Below are 19,001 nucleotides of genomic sequence, written 5' to 3'. Positions count from 1 at the left end.
TGTCATATATATCAGCAAAAATATCTATGGCTGAAGTTAAATTCCTTGAAAAATATTTTCTCTGGATACTTTCTGGAAATGGATTAGGGCATCAAAATTAATGCTAAAACAGAAATAATACATTCTCACTAGAAACATTATCTTGGTCCTTAGGATACAGCACCTTTGCCAAAGATGCTTCCTGAAAATTACAGTCCTGTACCTTGTACAGAAATTACCTTTTCTGAAACTACAAAGCATTCTATTTCTACATATGCTATTTGCAGATTATTGTTGACTTGTTGATGGCAGTACTTTTGACAGAACCTGAATCACTGTATATTAATTTTGAAGGATCACTGAGAAGAATATTTTTCACTGTACCCATCAGACAGAATTGACCTGCCATCTGAATCTTTGCCGTTACTGTAATTTACTTGCAGATCTGCTTGAAATAAGAAATAGAAATAACGGCTGTTCAGAGTCACCAAAAATAAAACTCTGACGGCTGCATTCCACAGGAGGTCACACTCCAAATTCAGTGTTATGTAAAAGAAGCAGCAACCATTTTTCACTCTGTAAGGCATTCTACTCGTGAAATTAGTTTTCCAAAAAGAAACAAGCAAACAAAAGGCCGTCTTGAATCCACAACTGGATGCAGTTTGACAAAGACCAAGAAACTTCCAAGTGGAATAGATGGTCTCTGCTAGCGTTCCATAGGAATACAAAGACTAGATTGAAAATTTCAGCTAAAATTTCAGACAAGGGTGAATGGATTAGAGAAGAGTGGCACAGCCATACATTTAAGAATGTAGACTCCGATATTGTGTATTGCAATGCAAGATTCCAGTAAGCAACAAGCAGATCAGGAAATGAGTCTGTAGGCAACCCTGCGTGAACAGCCACACCAGGTTATGATGCTTCTTTTTGAAGATGCCACCTTAAACCTTTTCCAACTGTAACTTAAATATATTCAAGGCTATTGTTTCTGAGTGCTCAACACTGCAAATGGATTTTTCAGTTCCTGGAATGGAACTGAAGGAACTGAAATTTCACGCTTTTAATAAAAGAATTTGCGAGTTTAGCAGACGCTTAAAGTATTGTAGCTTGAATCCTTCTCTAACCCTTTCAGCTTTTCAGACTAATGCAAAAAGGTTTGGGTGAGCTATGCTTCTTAGTTATCAGACTGTTTCCTGCTTTTTAATCTGACATTCATTAAAACCTCTATTTTCAGAAGTACTAACCTCCTCTAACTTCCCACTTCCTTCAAATGCAGTTGCAGATGACTGAAAAAATATTAAGCTTTTGCTGCAGTCTTAAAAACTGGTGGGTGTTTAACTTCAAGCAGATACAGCAACAGTCAATTTACTGTAATTGTTGTAAACAAAGAAATGTAAAATGAACTTACCGGTAGGAAAAAACAGTTGTTTTGTATACACCACCGTGTCTGATTACTTGAATTAGGAAAACTTGCATTTGATGAATTAAGAACTGAGGGGAAAGCTTTCACAGCATTATCCAGGAAAAACTAGAGAAAAAACAACATATAATCCATTACCTTGTTAGCTGTTTAAGGTCAAAATAGAGAAGAGAAATGAAGAAGTGGAGAAAGCCTTGCCAGTAATCATTTAACTTTGGTATTTCACTGCAAATTGAAATAGAAAAGGGAAAATGACATCACTTGATTAGTTGTTCCTGCATGCTGAGACAAAAACAACTTTGTTAGCCTCCATCTGACACTTTCCATTTGAATAAAAGACCAAAGGCTCTTTGTTATGTTACTTTCACATATCAGAAGCTCACATACATGAGAGATGATGAAATAAATTCAATATGAATAATCCCTGGGTTTACCTCAACTGAACCTTCTATTTAAACACAGGAAGAATTAAAGAAAGAATAAGATGTCTTTGTTGAAGTTGGTTTACACAGATGTAATCCTTCTTATAGTAACAATGACAATAATATTGGTACTAATGTTATTGAAACGGAAGAATGGAACCAGTATCTCCTGGGTCATCAAATTTAGCCAGTTGATGTCACGGGTAACCACCACCATACAGTACCCTTTGATGTACTGACCCAGTGCTTTCTTCATAAGTTCAATTTGAATACATTAATTCCACTGCTTTGAATCTCACCACTTAAACTGTTTCTGAGTTTAACCAGTATTCATGGCCAGCTCCCCTGTTTTTTTTCCTTCTTGTGCTAATCTCATCCTTTAGCTTTCAGATAGCTCCTTTCTCTCCCTAGTATTTACGTTGCCAATACTTAATGCCATCTCAGCCTTCACTATGCTCAGCAATCTATGTTTTTCTAGTTTCTTCCCAGAAAACAAGCTCTTCATTCCTCTGATCATTCTAGTAGTCACCCTCTGTACATACCTCTTTCAATTCAACCTTCTGGGTGACTAAAACTGTAAAGACACTTCCCAGATTTTATCAGTGAGTTGTGCAATAGCATTAATACTAATTCTACAGAAAATATGTTTTCATACATCCTAGAATGACAGCTCCCTTGCTCACAGCTACAAAACCTTAGTAACTCACCATACCTCACGCAAGTGGGGCTCAGACAGATCATGAAGTTACAGCAGCTTAACACGTTGCTGCACACTGACATAATCCCAACCCCTAACATCGTGCTCAGCAAATGTGAGGTAGTTTTCCTTCGCTGGGGATCACTTAGCTAAATGTGGTTTATACTTACCATGAGTTAAGAGCAGTCACATGGGTGGTTATTGTCATTCAGCTGAGTTGTCATTAAACCCACATAATTAATCAAAATCCTGAAATCATGGCATCTCTACCTGATGATCTTCCAACTTTTATCAGAATTTCTTGTCACTGGTCTGTCAGGCCAACCATAATCTCGCACTCTGTACTAAATTTCATCCTAGTTGTTTTACTCCAATCCTCAGCTGACTTCTTCCTTTCCAAAATCCCAAGCCTCCCCTCACAGACATTGCCTGTCACCTTAATTTCATCAGCGAATTTCACAGTCCCTCTCATATGCTCTATATGAAAATCCACACTGGGCTGACTGTTGCAGAGCTCCACAGGTTGCCTCCTTCTCACCCGCTGTTCTCTGCACGTAGCCAGTTTGTAACCCACCTTTAAGTTCTTTTCCCATCGCTGTCTTTACCTACTGCCCCAGAGAAAAACTGCTCAGTTCGCTCAGAGTAACCAAATCCAATCAAAATGGTTTATTGATTTCCGTACTAACACTAGATCTGGTCAGCCATAGCTCTCTGTAGCCACATCCTGAAAACTTCCAAGGATGGAGCCCCACAACCCCCCTCGGCAATTTTTCCCAGTGCTGTACTACCTGCACAGTGCCTTTTTTTTTTTTTAAAGACTATCCAGCCTGCCAGGCTACCACCCATGGTCAGTGCCCCTGGCTACGTTTTGTGGCGCTGCTGAGAAGAGTCTGAAACCAGTATCAACGTAACACCCCTTCAGCAGAAGCAGGACTGGTTACGTGCTCGTGAAGGTGATCAATATGCCACCTGTTACCACGACCGCTTTATAAGAAGTTGGCACGACCTGTGGAGCAACATGCAGAATGGGCTCACCTTTGTTTGTTTGCACTTTCAGGTTGTCTCCCTTTACAAACACGCTGCACATAATTAACCCGCAGTCAGTGAACTATACATTCAGGATCAGTATCAGTAATACGACAGATAAATCACAATACCAGACCCTACAAAATGTTAATAAACACCTACACATTTTGAAACATCCTTCTGTAACCAATCCCGAAGAGCTCTAATCAGGCACAGACGCAGAACTCTAAAGGCTGTGTGGCTTAAACACACACTCTCCCACTTCTGGGAGTGGGGGTTACCCTACTTGCGCAGCAGAGGTAGGTGCTCTAGCTTTACGGGTACCTGCGCTGCTCTGCACAACCCGTAGACGCCCGAGCTGGTGAGAAAGCGCCGGGCGAGCTCCTGCGTGGGGACAGAGCCGAGGCGTGGGTCCCTGCGGGTGCTCCGTGCCGTGCCCCCCCCCCTCCTGTCCCGTGGGGGGCCTGCTCCCGCTGCCCGAGGCGGAGGCGTGATGCCGGAGGGGTGACTGGGGGCACTGCCGGACCACCTTTTGGCCGGCAGCACGTTCCACTCGTAGGTCCCCGCCTCCTGTTATGGATCTCCATGCTGGTTTTATACTTTTTTCCACGCTGTTTCCTACTTTGCTTCAAATTCCCTTTGAAGTGCCTTGGTTTGTTTAACCCAGCTGATGCTGGACTTCCTCTTTAACAGGAACCATTTGGGGCAAATGCCCTCCAGACAGCTTTTTAAAGCATTTAATCCCCCTCCCTGTCCCCAACTATTTACACGGACATTCTCATCTTAATAGGTGTTGTTAACCAGGTCATTTGCCAAGGGTGGACAAAGAGAGTCTCCACATCCCACTAATAGTGCATTTACTTTTTTTGCTAACATGAAATAACTGTATTTAGTTTCAGAATCCCATCCCACACACGTCCACAGACTAAAAGATTATGTACCACAAACTCAAACACAATTGTATTACATATACATATATATGTATATATATTAGACCCATTCTTTTCTGTTAAAGCATTTTAATTTTGTTTTAGAGGTTTGTACAGGGCATCTCTGACCTATAAAGGTTACCTGTATACACAGAATGCTATATGAAATGTGGCACATCTGTGAATACATAAATAAACACAGAAAGTGAAAAAAAGGATATGGCAGTGTTGTCATCTCCCATGAGCCAAACAACACTTATTTCTGAATGATGTGTTTGTACTTGTCTTTCTTGTCTCTCATCAGTTATCTACATCTGCTATCACGCTTCAGAGATATATACTGTTCTTCAACATAGTATTTTTTTGTAAGAGACAGCTCAGTCCTACTAAGCAGTCACACCTACTCAAATGACTCAAATGAAAGCAATATTTTTTATGAATACCAATGTTTGCCAGGGAACATCTGAGCACACTACCATTAAATTCTAACTTCATATATTCTAACAGCTTTTTCTTCTCTTGTGTTCATATAATCTGCAATCTTCAGTTGTGAGTTTTTTGCCTCACACAAGGACAATACCTGCTGTGCTGCTATTTCTTTCAACAGGAACCATGTGGTGACAGACCCTCCCCCACAACATGGGATAAGCAAGCTTGTGCATTTCGCTTGTTATCTGACCAAGAATCTGCACAAGACTATGTAATACACTAGGTTAGACCTTACTAAGAACAAAGCCAACCTTCTCACTAAGGTACTTTCAACCCTTCTGTACAATCCAGAAGGCACCAGAACTAAGGCTTCACAATGAACATGGTCCGACAGCCTGTAAACGTGGCCAAGTCGGATGGGTGGTATCTCACCTTACTAAGCAAGTGGGCTTGCTGATTTCCATGTTAATGTGCATAAAATAGCATCCTACTAAGAAGAAGGAAAGGTGGCAAAATTTAATATTAAGTGCACTAATCAAATGCACATTGAATTAAACAATTATGGAATAAACAATAAAACGTGCAAAGTTTCAATAGTTACTGTGTGAATGGGTTGACCCCTTGACAGGTGGGCAGGAGGGAGAGAGCTGGGAAATAGCCCTCCATGGAACTACGGAATCATAGAGTAAAAGGCAAAATTAATTGATTCAAGTACCACACATAGTTCAACTGTGGTCATCATCCTGTGGTAGCACGATGTCATGCAGTAGCCATCTGTAAAGACAAATCCTACTGTCATCTTCCATGCAAAAAGAAGGCATAGGCTTCCCTCAGAACACTAACAAGTGTGCTTTCCCACACGAGCGAGAAACCCCGCAGACCAGGGGTAAGGTCTTTAGGAAGTAGGTGCTCCAGGAACAGCGGTTCCAGAGCAGAGCTGTGCTTAACACCTAAGTAGCAAAAACAAAGGTCTGGTGTGCTACCAAAAAATGCAGCTCAACCAAATTTACAGCTTACGTTTAATTTGATCCCTTCACTGTTTTCTCTTCTTTATTATACAAAATTACACTGGAAATGGACTACAAAGACGAGTATAAAAACCATCTTTGTCGCTGTCCCTCTCTCTCCCTACTACCTCCTTGCCTGTATGAACACGCAACTATACTTTAAATTAATTTTCCACCGTTCCAGAAGAGCTATGCAATCTCCTCAAGACACAATGGTCTACAGTTTTTATAGTGTTGTTGTAAACAAAATTGTTCATGTTTGTGCCCTACTCTTTTGTTCAGCAAAAGATAGAGTGAGAAGAGTATACTTTTAAGTATAGCAGAAGCATGCAGGTCTGCTATCATGTTGAACTAGAGGATTTGCATTTTTCTTAAAACAAAAAAAATGAAGTAATGATGTTTTTGTTCAGCATTGCTCTTTTGTTTGAACCTCTAAGTCAAACATGCAGGACTCATCTTGTTAATTATAAATTTTTCTACCAACTCTCCAAATATCCATGTGGCTGAGGAGAACATTCTTCTCAAAATGTGCATCACTGCTTCATTTGAAGAATGGTAGTTGTTCTGATAGCTGAGTCAGGAATTTATCCCCAGACCCCCACCTGAATGCCCCAAGAATAATAGAGAATCGCAAATTCTGGTATCATTCCTCATCTTCACAAACTCATAAGCAGAAGTTTAAGGAGAGCCTGGAACGCTAAGTACTTACCTAGATTATTAAGGATTTTTTGAATCAATAAGAGGGTGATGCTGAGACATCAGTAAGTTGGAAAAGGATGATGAAGATCCAGAGTACTGCACTGCACTGAATATGATTTTTAGAGCATTTTGTCTCTGGGTTTGTACAAGGCTTCTTAGCTTCCAAGTGCTCATGCATCTGCATTATTTGGTGTCCTGTGGTGTGTCTCTTGTTAACAGTCAAACTTATCAAACTCAAGTTGTTTGATAATTTCATTTCATTTTTAATAAAAGTTTGTGTGCTAAGTGAAAATGCATAATTATCTATGTGTTCCCATGTATCCAAGTCCCAGCCTCCCTGCAGAGGCAATATGCAGTGGCAAGCAACTGCCTTGTTCAAAGCTCCCAGCAGCATTTTGTAAGGGAGACGAGGAGCCTGCTGGGCCTTTACAGACTCACATACCATCATGGTCTTTGACACATATGGACTAATGTTCACTTATGTGGGTTCATCTTTGCTGGACTGTGGAGCAAACGATCGTGTGACAGCACGACTCTTATCTCTCCCTACGCACTTGAATGACACCAGAACTGCTGTAAACATTATTTCAGGACAGTTTGAGCCAAGTGCTTGCTATGTCACCTGCTAGTGCATCTCCTCTAGTCCAGTGTACCAAGACTGATACTGATTTTAGTAAGTTTCTTAAATTCTATCTGTAATATGGAATGGATTTGTGATGGGGCCCTGCATGTACCACTTAAATGACATGACTGCAGCTGTGCATTCCCCTTTCTCCTTCCAACTCCTCAGCCAGGTCAAGCTCTAGGCAGTGTTGGTTTATTCTTCTTAAAAGAAATGCATTAGGCACCCTCCAAAATAGGCTCTTCAATGTGCTAGTCACTGTAGGGACATATAACTACAGCGTATCTGCCAAAGAGCTTGCCTATATAAAGATGCAGCACTGAACAAGGTCAGCAACTGTATTAACAGAGTTAGCTACACTAAAAGGAAGGTAAATTAAATAAACCAACTTTCTACTATGAGACTGGAAGCAGGTTTGCTTAATTGTTTGTCATTATTAAAACACGGGATAACAGCCATGACTAGAGGGATAACAATATGGGGCCAATGGCAGCTCGTGCTCACAGACATACATTAAACAATGGAGCAGAAATACTCAAACCTCTGTCAGTCTTCACATTTCTAAAGACATGTTCTTTCAAAGGAGATAGTCCAGTTGTTCAAAATTCACTGGATGACAGACAGGAAAGCAAGTAACATCCTGACTCTGAAAGCTGGTAGTCAGGGCACCTTCCTGGGACAGTATAGCCCTGAGAACCTGTTGCTGTGCCAAGAACCATTCATGCAGTTGATGCAGAAGCCACTGAAGCAAAGAGCTCTTCCAGGGCTCTTTCATCGTGCCACTTGTACTGAGATCACATGAATCCCAGAGGATGGTGAGGCACAATCATTTGATGTATCATATACCATTATTCATTTAGCTTCCAAGAGTCAACCCTGTCCAGCCGTGCAGTCCCATTGTCTCTCCGAGATGTCTGGATTGTTCCCTGCAATACACGTTCTCATGTTCTATTTAACGCAGGTCAGCTTGGAAAAAAAAGTCTTCCTCAGCCATTGATTGTTGCCCTACTCTGTATAGCAGATCTAATGCTCAATGGAAGCAGCATTAGTCACCCTCTCCCTTCAGCTAAGAAGTATTTGATGCTTATGTCACATTAGCTGTTTTTTAACTTCCCTCCACTGATCATGACTATATACCTCTCAAACGTGAAGACTAGATTCAGATGCCTGCTGAAACAACTAATTTGAAATAAAATTGCACCCCCACTCTTTTCTAATGTCCCTTGACCATAAAGACTGAGCTTTATTTGACATTTTGGTCTTAATTATGATTTATTAGGTGTGGGATGGTTAGACGCTTTTTATCTCCATGAATTCTTAATGGCTACATTTTGCCTTTTTCTTCTGAAAGAGTTCATGGAAATAAATGCAGTTAATGGACTCTGCTATTAAGTACATGTTGCTTGGAGATATAATAATGATACTTCAGAGTCTCTCCCACAATTTGCTATTAATATTAAGGAAATGCAAATTTCACAATCACATTTAAAGTCATTTTTGCTAGTCAAACTATTAAGGTTTATTTTCAAGGTGGGAATTGTACTTAAAATTATCATCTCATGAATATCATGGAACATGATTATTTGTAATACTGCAGTCATTACTGATAAGGCGCAAAGGCTTTAAAATACAGCCTATTAAGTTTTACTGTAACATTCAGTCCACACAAAAGTGGACTTGAACCAATAAAATCAAAAACTTTTTCTAAAAATGATGTACTGAACAACTTTTTTGCTAAAATGTCTTTTACTAGTTGAAGGCAAAATTTGAAGTGGGCTGTACACAATAGTATAACTTCAGTCTAAGAAAAAACAGTTCCTGACCATATCTTCTTTCACACTTTTTAACTTAATAAATAACCATATGGTTGCATGAACTCTAACCCAAAGTATACTTTAAACCCAAGTAGGTTATTTCATTTCTTCTTATACATTTATAGAGTTCAAAATAAGACAAAGTCTAATCTGACCTACATTTTACAAGCTACTCCATCTCTGCGTTTTGTCCTGTAGTATGCCAAGTAATTTTTGCTTGGCTAAAGGTTATCATTCATAAGGGCATATAGTCTTCAGCTACAAGGACAAGAAGTGATGGAGAATCAACTTTTCAGAAGAATTTGTTCCCACTGCTAACGGCCTTCACTGCTAAAAAGTGAGCTTATTTTCTCATTTTCCAGCCACTGCTTCTTTGAATTTTTTCCATACCAGCCTTAAACACCAAATTCAATTAGCTGAATTTTAAATTCTCAAGCATGGAGTTGTTTTTGAGTCTATCTCCTCTCCTTAAAAAAAGCAGGAGAAAGAAAGGAAGATATCTACTTTTCAGTAAAGAAAACCAACAAAACCAAGATTAGGATCATTTGGTAGAAAAAATGGAGAGAAGGTTCTACCAGAAATTTCAAGTGTTCACATTTGAAATCCCACATTACATCATTCTGACAAGTTTAGTACTTACTGTAACAAATGGTTGTCTAAGGGTCTCCTGAAATGTTGTAGGAAAACAAAATAAGACAGTGTAGGTATTATCAATTTTTAAGTCCTTTATGAACCTCAAGTAACAAAAGTGCCAGAAACTCAAGGAAGCGCTAGAGTTGCAATTTCAAAAGCACTGAAGTGCAAATCTCACTCACTTGAAATGTGACTAACATCTATGCATTCACGTTGTAATGAAAACATTACCTAAATAAATATTACGGTTCCTTTTTTGCAGATAAAGAACTGAGCTGGAACACTTTCACAGGTTTACAAACAGAATCAGGCTCAGCCAACAGGGCAAAACAAAGAAAGTTTTTTGATCCCATATACTGCTCATCCCATTAGACAACATATCCTTCAGAATAAACGAGGACATTAAGATTCAGTCTTTAGGCAGACTAATGACAGATCTACTCTGTATTTGCTGTAGTCACAAAAGAATAGAATTACATGGATTTTCCCCATTAGGAGAGAAAAGAAAAGCACAGGTTGAAATGCCTAAATTAGAGGTAAGGCCTAACAAATTTGTAGTTCAGTACCTTTGAGGTTTTGATGTAACTTTTGAAATTTTTTCCTTTTTCAAAAAAAGAGACAAGCAAATGAAATTCAGTAATGTATAAATTATGATCATTTTGTGATCAGCAGAGGAGCATCACAAATCTGAATAAAGCTTAGTTTGTTTCACACAAAGTCTTCCACACATCCTGTGAGGAGATACTTCATCCTTTGAGCAATATGCTGCTTTTCTAAGCAACGCGCAGATGAGCAAGGGATTTGAACAATTCAAACCTGGGATTTAACTATCTTCTATTCCTTATAAATTACATTTTTCTTTAATAAACTTAGCCAGGATCTGAGCTCTTGCTGAGCATCCCATTTGCAGAGGTCCCCATTATACACTATGTTTTCTGTTGCTCTGCTTTACATTTCTGTCTCTGGCAATCATTAACATGTAGGCTCCTGGCATAGTCATGGGCCATAAAGTTGACATCTAAACAAATACTGAACCAAAAAAAGATATTAAAAGAGAAAAAAAACCAAGAAAAATTACCCTTTCTTCCCTTACCATGTTGAATACAGCCATAGTTAATATTATAGCAGTGGTTGTCAATGTAAGAGTGATCCGTGGCCAAGGACGGTTTGCAATTATTCCAGATGATTTCAGGATCCACAACAATGAAGCTGATGCTTTCTTGCTACATTGCTAAGTGCAAAGAGTTTAAAAAAGAGAAAACAAAAATAGCCTTAGTATATTTAAATACTATAAACAAGGGTAGAATTAAGAAGGCTCAAGATTCAGGGCAGCATTAATCTTGAAACATTGTACAGAAATATTCAACTATTATATTCTCATAAGAGTTACAGATCATGATTATACATGAAACCAAATGCAAGTTTAATTAAAATATCTGCCATAATATCAATTCTGTTGAATAATTATAATTTGCAAGTACCTTATTAAATATTCAATATATATTACTAATAATAGGAAATACAGAGTTTACAGCAGTGTCATTACCTCTAATATCAGTAAAAAACAAGCAAACAAACTGACCTCCCCTGCTTCAATTGAAAGAGCAGTATTTAGTAGCCTCTGGAAACTTCAAAATGTAAATAGTGACTCTGCAAAGTCTTTGACAGAGACAGAGGACTCCTTATGCAGGATATAGGCTGTACTCATATCCCTGGCAGTCTACAAAACAGTGCGGTTTCTGTGTTTTTCTTTCATTTGTTTGGAGACTTGTTTGACAGTTTGTGAAAGGTAAGTCAGCAAGGTAAACCAACCTTCCCTAAAACTATCTAGAAAACAAACAACCATTTCATACAACAACTGGACTTACAATTTGATACAAAGAGCATTTAGTGAATAGAAAATTTTTCTTATGTAGTGGCAAAAATTAACAATAAAAAGCTCTGACTCATTTAACCTGCTTCGACGAACACATTGCAATAGCCTCCATTCATACATGCATAGTGCCCAGAGGCACCAGATGCTCACACAAAATAAATAACAATTTGTGGCACATCCAATAAATATTAATTTTCCCAAAACTTCAGCAATGAGGAGATAAGATTGCCTAGAAGCATCTTGTGCCCTTTCCAAATGTCAAATTCATCTATACTGAAACCTCTGTAAAACAGGCAATGAAAAGTTAAGGAACACAACAGTCCCACAAAAGCATTTGCATTTATCAACTCGTTTTCTCTTTTTACTTACTCTATTATCAGAGATCACTTTACCTATTGTTTTCACCCCAGCTACAGCAATCATCAGAGATACAAGCACAGGAAGTCTCTGAAATGAGAACTCAAGCACTAAAAACTACTAAATACAGGACTTAATTTACAGCACTTATCTCTTAGTTCAGGTTCAATAGCTTCGGCACATCATGCTAAATTACACTATTACCCAACACGTGTGATGTAGTTTGCATGAAGGTCTTTGCCATACTGCATGTAACTATTTCCCTCCTAATTACACACTATTTGGACAAGTCCACTATATATCTAGAACTTTTTTACATATTGTTTCCCTTTACGGGGAGTTTTGCATACTGGATTGGACAGATTCTGAATGAATGAAGTCAGTTTTCAGGAAGGGCAAAACAATAATTGGAATCTCAAGGATGGACAAAGAAAAGGGAAAAAATAGGCAGCTTTATATACACATTACTCCTCCCCCATATTAAAAAAAAACACACATAAGCTCAAGGGACCTGCATTTTTGAGCAAGAAACTCCTGCTCAAATTCCTTTTTGAACTTCCAAACCTTGTTCTCCACCCCTAAGTACATAGCAAATATCAAGATAATTTGAATCCACATGTAGATTTGAGAAAAGTTTTGTCATCCTTCCCACTTTATTAAAGTAAAAAGCACAAAGCCTAGATTGCTGCTGTTGCTAGAGAAGGGGAGTGTTCAACTGGATGCAGGGAATGGATTTGTGTGAAAATGAATTATTCAGTCATGCGTCTACTCTGCCTAAAGCCTAGTAAGTCAGGGAGCATGGGTTTATGGCAAATTAAAATAGTCATGAAATCATGCCTTAAATTACTCTTTGCCTGTGGCATAGCACACCTGGAGCTCTACTACAACTTCACCTACATTATTCTGTGATTTTCTTGGGAGCTTAGAAGTAGCTGGATTAGTTAGATTAGGGACAAAGCTAGGCAGGAAAAGTGGGAAAGTATGAGGAATATGAAGTGGGTAAGAAATTATATAGATAAAGCAGTACATCGTGTTCTCCTTTCTGAATTATGTTACAAGGAGCTATACTGTTCAAGGAAAGTCTTTAGGGTAAGAAATTCCAAGAAAAGAAGCTGTTGATGAAAATAAATTATCTGGCCTAAGCCAGATATATTTTATTACGAAATTTACTGGTTTTAGGTTATCGGACTAAAGGATAATCAAATTAAACACAAAGACCTGGCGATGATCAAAAGGACGATAGATGCTAGAACCAAAGTAACCTAATCAGTGAAGAACAGAAGCCACTGAACCTGCTGCTCCTAAGACCATCGAAGGAGAATGTTTCAGACATGGTTTCTGATGGGAAACCTAGCAAGAAGCCTCAACGAAAGAAACTCCCTTTCCAGGATGCGCTGCAGACTAAGGACGATTACTGCCTAAATCGATAGTATGCTGGCACGGGGCAGATAATTTTGCAATGGAGCAGAGAGAAACTTGGGATCATGTGAAACATTATGGAATGTTTTAAGGGCATCGTGGGTATGTGGAAAACTTACAGGATGTTTAGGGGATGGGACACAGGAGAGGAAAGGGAGGGATAAATGTGGATCAGGGAGGAACAAGCACAGGTAAATGGAGAAGAGAGGGGATGAAAGGAAATGTCCGCATGTAAACACTTGTCTAAATGAGTCTACTGCATATTCTTATTAAATTCTATCTCTAACTATCTTCTGTGTAAGTGCAGTCCTTATTCTGAGCCTGCATGTGTGAAAATGCTAGCAAACTTCATACTGGCCTAGATGGCAAGTAGCACAGGATTGGTGCCAGCCACTGCAGAGAGAGATCACCTATGTAAGGCAACGGGAGGCCTGGGTGCCAGTAACTGAAGCGTCTCAGACCAGTCCCTGGAGAGACACACAGGGTGTGCGGGGAGTGTGTGTGTGTAACCATTAGGAAACTTCAAGGTGGCCTGGCTGAGAAGTAGGAGATCTGCATTTGGAGAGACCCAAGGTTTGAGCCAGTCACTGCTTAAGGGGGTGCAGAGCCTGGGCATGGATATTGTATTGACTTGAAGTCCATACTGAGTGACCCACAAAGGCGAGCGTGCCTGTGGGTGACCACAGTCAGGGTGTGTGTACACTCCACGAGCAAAGATCAGTCCTGATCAGCCAGAAAGGAGGCACTAGACTATCAGTGTCGATCATATTTACGTGAGTGCTGCTTGTCGTTGTGTGGGTGCTGTAAGAGAGCAGCTCTCTCCATGGATCTGTGTGGTTGGTCCTGTGTGTACGGTTTATGCCTGTGCCCATTAGGAATACGTGCTCAGTCTCACTACCGGTTGCACCTGGGACACGGTACTGACGGCCTCCCATTGACGGGAGTGGGACAGGAGGATCCCCTGCGTCTTTAACTCCAGTGGACCAGGAAGGAGCACTCCCCCAGCTCCTGAACTCCACTAGATCCAACAGGCTCTAGCAGCTCTTATTTTCAATTTCAGAACTTTAAAAAACATGCTTCAGTAACAGATGCAAAACAATGTCATAAAAAAAGATGCTTTCAAGTTTTTCTAGTGGTAAGCAATGTAAATTGATGGTTCCCTCTAAGCAGATGAACAACAAAATTAAATTTCACACAGAAAATTTCTGTTGAATCCCAGTATATAAATACACAAATGTTGGCATCAAATGATGAAGACTTCTCAGACTTTTCTACTTCAATGCTTCCAATTGTTAAATTTGAACTTTCTTCATTTTTTTAAAGTAATCATTGAAAAAGTTACAGTACAGAATTGCTAGGATTACTTAGCAATGTCCATGCTGAGAACTGCATTTATTGCTGAGGACTGCTTTATCACTTTCCAAGTACTTGTACACTTTTGAACAGACTTATGTAACTTCTGTACCAAAATTCCTTGCAATAATTCTAGATTTCCTTTGTTTACAAGATTTTTATCAGTATCACCTGACTTTGCTAATGTATTTTAGCAAGGAGGAACTAACTGGACTGATTTTCTGCATTTCTTTAACAAGTTCTTTTTCTCCTTCCATTAAAAAAAAGAAGATTTTTATGTTCTCTGGGCAACGTTATCACTAAGAAAAGTTCTGGAGAATAAAAAAAATTTCAGGAAACAATGTATCATTCAGCCAGTGTGATTAATCAATAAAGAAATTCCACTATTCCAGCTGCTATTGCTAAAATTACAGATATTGCTGGCTCTGTCCTCAAGAAAAATGTGTTGTTAAACTGCAACTTCAAGAAGTTGTAGATAGTTATTTCCACTTGTAAAACAGAAGCACACCAGAACTCAGTGATGCATTTCTTGACAGACTGTTTAACGCACAGCTCTGAGTCCTGGAGACAAAGGACCACTGTTTATTTGGTAAATCTGTCATGCCCACCTGGTTTGTTCAACAGATGACAGGTCTCTCTAATAGCAAAGACAGCAGCCTACACAGGTTAAGGCAATGAGGCTCCTGAAAAGAAAATTTGTGACAAAACCCTGATTCACACTAAAAATCTTTAAACCATTGAGTAGAAATTCCCTGGAAAACATGAAAGAATACACTGTTGATCAATAATTCTCTATGTGAATTAACCAATTTGCTGAACTTCATTTCACTTTTAAGCAGTCTAAATCCAGTCCATACATAGTACAACTGCAGCAGTTCAGTACTGCTGAAAATTTAGGGAACTCCTGGAAGCAGAACTGGAGTGGTGGGGTGATCACTAAATTCAGACTCTTAATAGCACTGGCAGAACTATGCAGGTTGATTTTGCTGATTCAATAGCTTACGGCAAACACTTTTTCCTGTAAATGTTATGTCTCATTTGCAATTTTCTTAAGAAAATGGAGAATGACATGAAAGGAAGTAATCATTTCTAGAAAGCATGCAAGAAGGGTAAGACATCAGATCTCAGTAGCATTAGCTTCTGTGTTTATTCTAAGTGGAGCTGGCAGAATATGGTTCAGTGTTTATCATTTACCAACTAGAAATAATAGGTATTTGTAGTATGAAAGGTGACTAATGTATTACCTTTTCATCTGAACACGTTAAATCTGATATGACAGCTCAGCATGATAGTGAGTAATAACTTATTTTGAATATTCAGGTTATTAAAATATATCCTGTGTTGTCTTTCCACACACAAAAACCTACTTCAGCATTTAACAAAATGAATGCTGTCTTTCTGAGTGAGATCAAGGAACTGGTGCGAGAATTAATTGTGACAGCTATGTTGTAGATGAAAGACAGCATCACAAGAGCTGTCACACTTCTCCTTCACATGCTAGCAGAGGCTGGAACACCTTGACTGAAGACCTCTTATTTACAGAAAGCCAGTAAATCACATTTTCTATAGTTCTATTATTGTTCTTTGCATTTTGCATTCAACTACAACTTAACATTTTACTAATACTGATGTTACAAAGAATGGAATCAAGAGAAACAAAAAGCCCCCAAATTCGGGTTTTTTGCACATGCTCATTTTCACTCATACTTGAAGAAGACACCAAAGTGTAAATCCAAAAAACTGGCTGACACTGATTACAGCGACCTAAGCTTGAAGAAGGGTGATTTTTGTATGGAGACACAAGTTTATATTTCACGTACTTTGTAATGGTCAAATTGTTGATAAAAAGGACCAAAGTACTTCTAAAATGAGTACTGTAACATCAAGCTTTTGAACTCCATGGTGGCACCTGTAAATCTAAGCCAGGCATTTTGAATCATACAAAATGCATCCAGGTGAAGAGCCTACTCAACTTACGTTGGATACAACTGGTTTGACAAAAGCTAGAATCTTGAATAAAGAAATAACAGGAAAAACTGAAGTTGGTATCACATTTTTAATTTCACCATACTTTGCAGGGTTTGTTATCCTTCACAAAGGGTCATGTTAAAATGACCATGTGGTTCACTTCAGCTATCTCATTCAAAGAACATGGCAGAGAGCCATATAAATATGTCTTTAGGCACTCAGAGTTCAGTCCTGGTACTTCCTGTGCTGCCTTCCTCATTCAAGAAAATGTACAGTTGCTGTGTTATATGCTATTTTAAGGCAAGATGTTTTAAGTCCCTCCCATCCAAGTTTTTCTTTCACATGAAATATTTAAAGAGCCAGTGGTTTTGAGAAAGAGCAAATCTGAAGGCCTTTTTAAAGACAGTGCTCAGGGCACTAAGCTAGAGGAAGGAGTTCTGAATGGTACGCTCTACGTTGACCAAGTCTTGGTCTCCAAGTAAGAAGGTACCACCCAAAAACAGCCTCATGCAACAGGAGCCCTCATTTGTGACCATGATGCAGTACTTACACATCCTGGACATCACCTCTCAGGTAATATATGTAAAAGAACCTTCAAAACAATCTGGATGCTCTCTGCTTTCATCCTTCTCATTAATTAATGGTAGGGAAAATTGTTTGCATACTGGAGTGTTGGTAGTAGGAAGCACACATGGATATCTCTTTATCTGGAGGTAATTTACAATATCATCTGGGGCAAAGACACTAAAAGGCAGCATTGCCAGATTTAAAAAAAAAATCAAGATAGTCTCACTCATCAAAAAATATTAAAAGAGAAGTTATTGGCACAACAGACATAAGAAACTTGTGGTTTTCACCAGGCTAGGCAACTTCTTCTGTTGTTCACAATCACATAACATGTCATAAACATAAAACTCAAGAAAGAGTAAGGAGAAGGATTTTTGTTACTGAAATCAGTACATTTCTAACGGTTCCTGAAGTCTGAACATAGTACTTTACTGAGTGATGATGGATTTGCCGTTGCAGTGCCTGTGCAAGACACTCATCAGAAGACTTTTAGGTTTGGTGAGCCTCTTTCATGGACCCTGCTGTAGGTGCCAAAGTACCTCTCTGCATTTTCCCTGTCTTCCCCCATCCCTGTTTTAATCTTAATTTACAAGCAAAGGCTTATTATTGAAGAAACTGAAGGGCCTCGATCTTTCAGTCTTATCTACATTAAGAGAGACACTCACATCAGAGGTAAGATTCCAGGTCAAAAATAATTTCCAGCAGTGCTGGTGCTGATATTCCTGTCCTTGCAGAGCTTTTAAGTATCTTAAGTGTACACAGTCTTCCTGACTGTTAAGTACCAATGCCAATTGCTTTAAAGTAAAATACAAATCCCTGCAAACAAAGGTAAAGATTGTCAGTGGTGTGGTGTAATTCAACTAATAAATAACATGCTCTCTTCTAGCAGGGACAGGACTGCTTACATATTGACTGCACTTTGCTAGCTGCTCTGGTGACCTCAAATCAGAATATCTTTCTCAGATGTGGAGCCAATTATCTTCTGATGTTTGTTTTGTTGGTATTGTGCTCTGCTAAGTCTACCATTCAATTGAGTATTTAAGAGAGACTATAAACATGCTCAGATGAGATGATAGGAAAGAAATGTTATACTTCTAATCTTCCTTGTTAGCTGAAGTAGCTAAATAGGTTTGCAAGTTATGAATATATGCAACAAAACACATTTCATATTAATGGAAAAAAAATGGCACAAAGAGCATGTGGTATCAATTAAGTGTACACGTGTCCCAGGTAATGCAAAGAAATTTTTGAGACAGTATTTGAATTAGTGCACAAAGAACATCTGCTTGAGACTAATACGTCTTCAGCAGGCTACCTCTGCTACCATGGAGATCTTTCCTTTACATTCTTACTGTGCTTTTTTTTCCTAGTGTTTGCATTACATTTTCCAATGTATCATTTAGGTAACCAGATGTCTTGCTTCCTTGCATTCGCATCAGGAGGCAAAACACATTTAACAGATACCAAGTCTGAGGCATTCACACTCATTCTATGAACTCATCTATACTTCAAGAAGATAAAGAGAACAGACACAGAAAATATATAAGCTAAAGGACAATCACTGTTCTCTATCTGCATGTAATTTGGGAAGGAAACCTCTCAAGGAAAATCAAAAGAAAATATTCAAAACTAATAAAAAAGAATTAGCCAACATTTAAAATATGAAAATGTAAGCCAGAAAGGATCTTTAAGACCAAAAATACTCATAGTCTTAAGATTTAAGTCCGAATACTGTGACTATCTAAAAAAGTAAAAAAAGAAAAAAAGCATAGGGACAAAGAAGT

The 19,001-nt window shown here is 38.8% G+C and overlaps 1 protein-coding gene across 2 annotated transcripts in view; it reads right to left on the bottom strand.

Annotated features, from left to right (window-relative positions):
- ADCY2 (adenylate cyclase 2) overlaps positions 1-19,001 on the bottom strand; it is a 194,346-nt gene that overhangs the window by 24,639 nt on the left and 150,706 nt on the right. For both annotated transcript variants that reach the window (XM_069808829.1, XM_069808830.1), the window contains 2 exons: positions 10,771-10,908; positions 1,388-1,507 (listed from right to left, as the gene is read on the bottom strand). In XM_069808829.1, coding sequence (XP_069664930.1) covers positions 1,388-1,507; positions 10,771-10,908 — 258 coding nt within the window. The remainder of the gene's footprint in view (positions 1-1,387; positions 1,508-10,770; positions 10,909-19,001) is intronic.

The sequence above is a fragment of the Haliaeetus albicilla genome, chromosome 21, assembly GCF_947461875.1.
Source record: "Haliaeetus albicilla chromosome 21, bHalAlb1.1, whole genome shotgun sequence".
Lineage (NCBI taxonomy): Eukaryota > Metazoa > Chordata > Aves > Accipitriformes > Accipitridae > Haliaeetus > Haliaeetus albicilla.
Note: the sequence above shows the minus strand (reverse complement) of the source record. Positions and strands in the feature narration are given on the sequence as shown.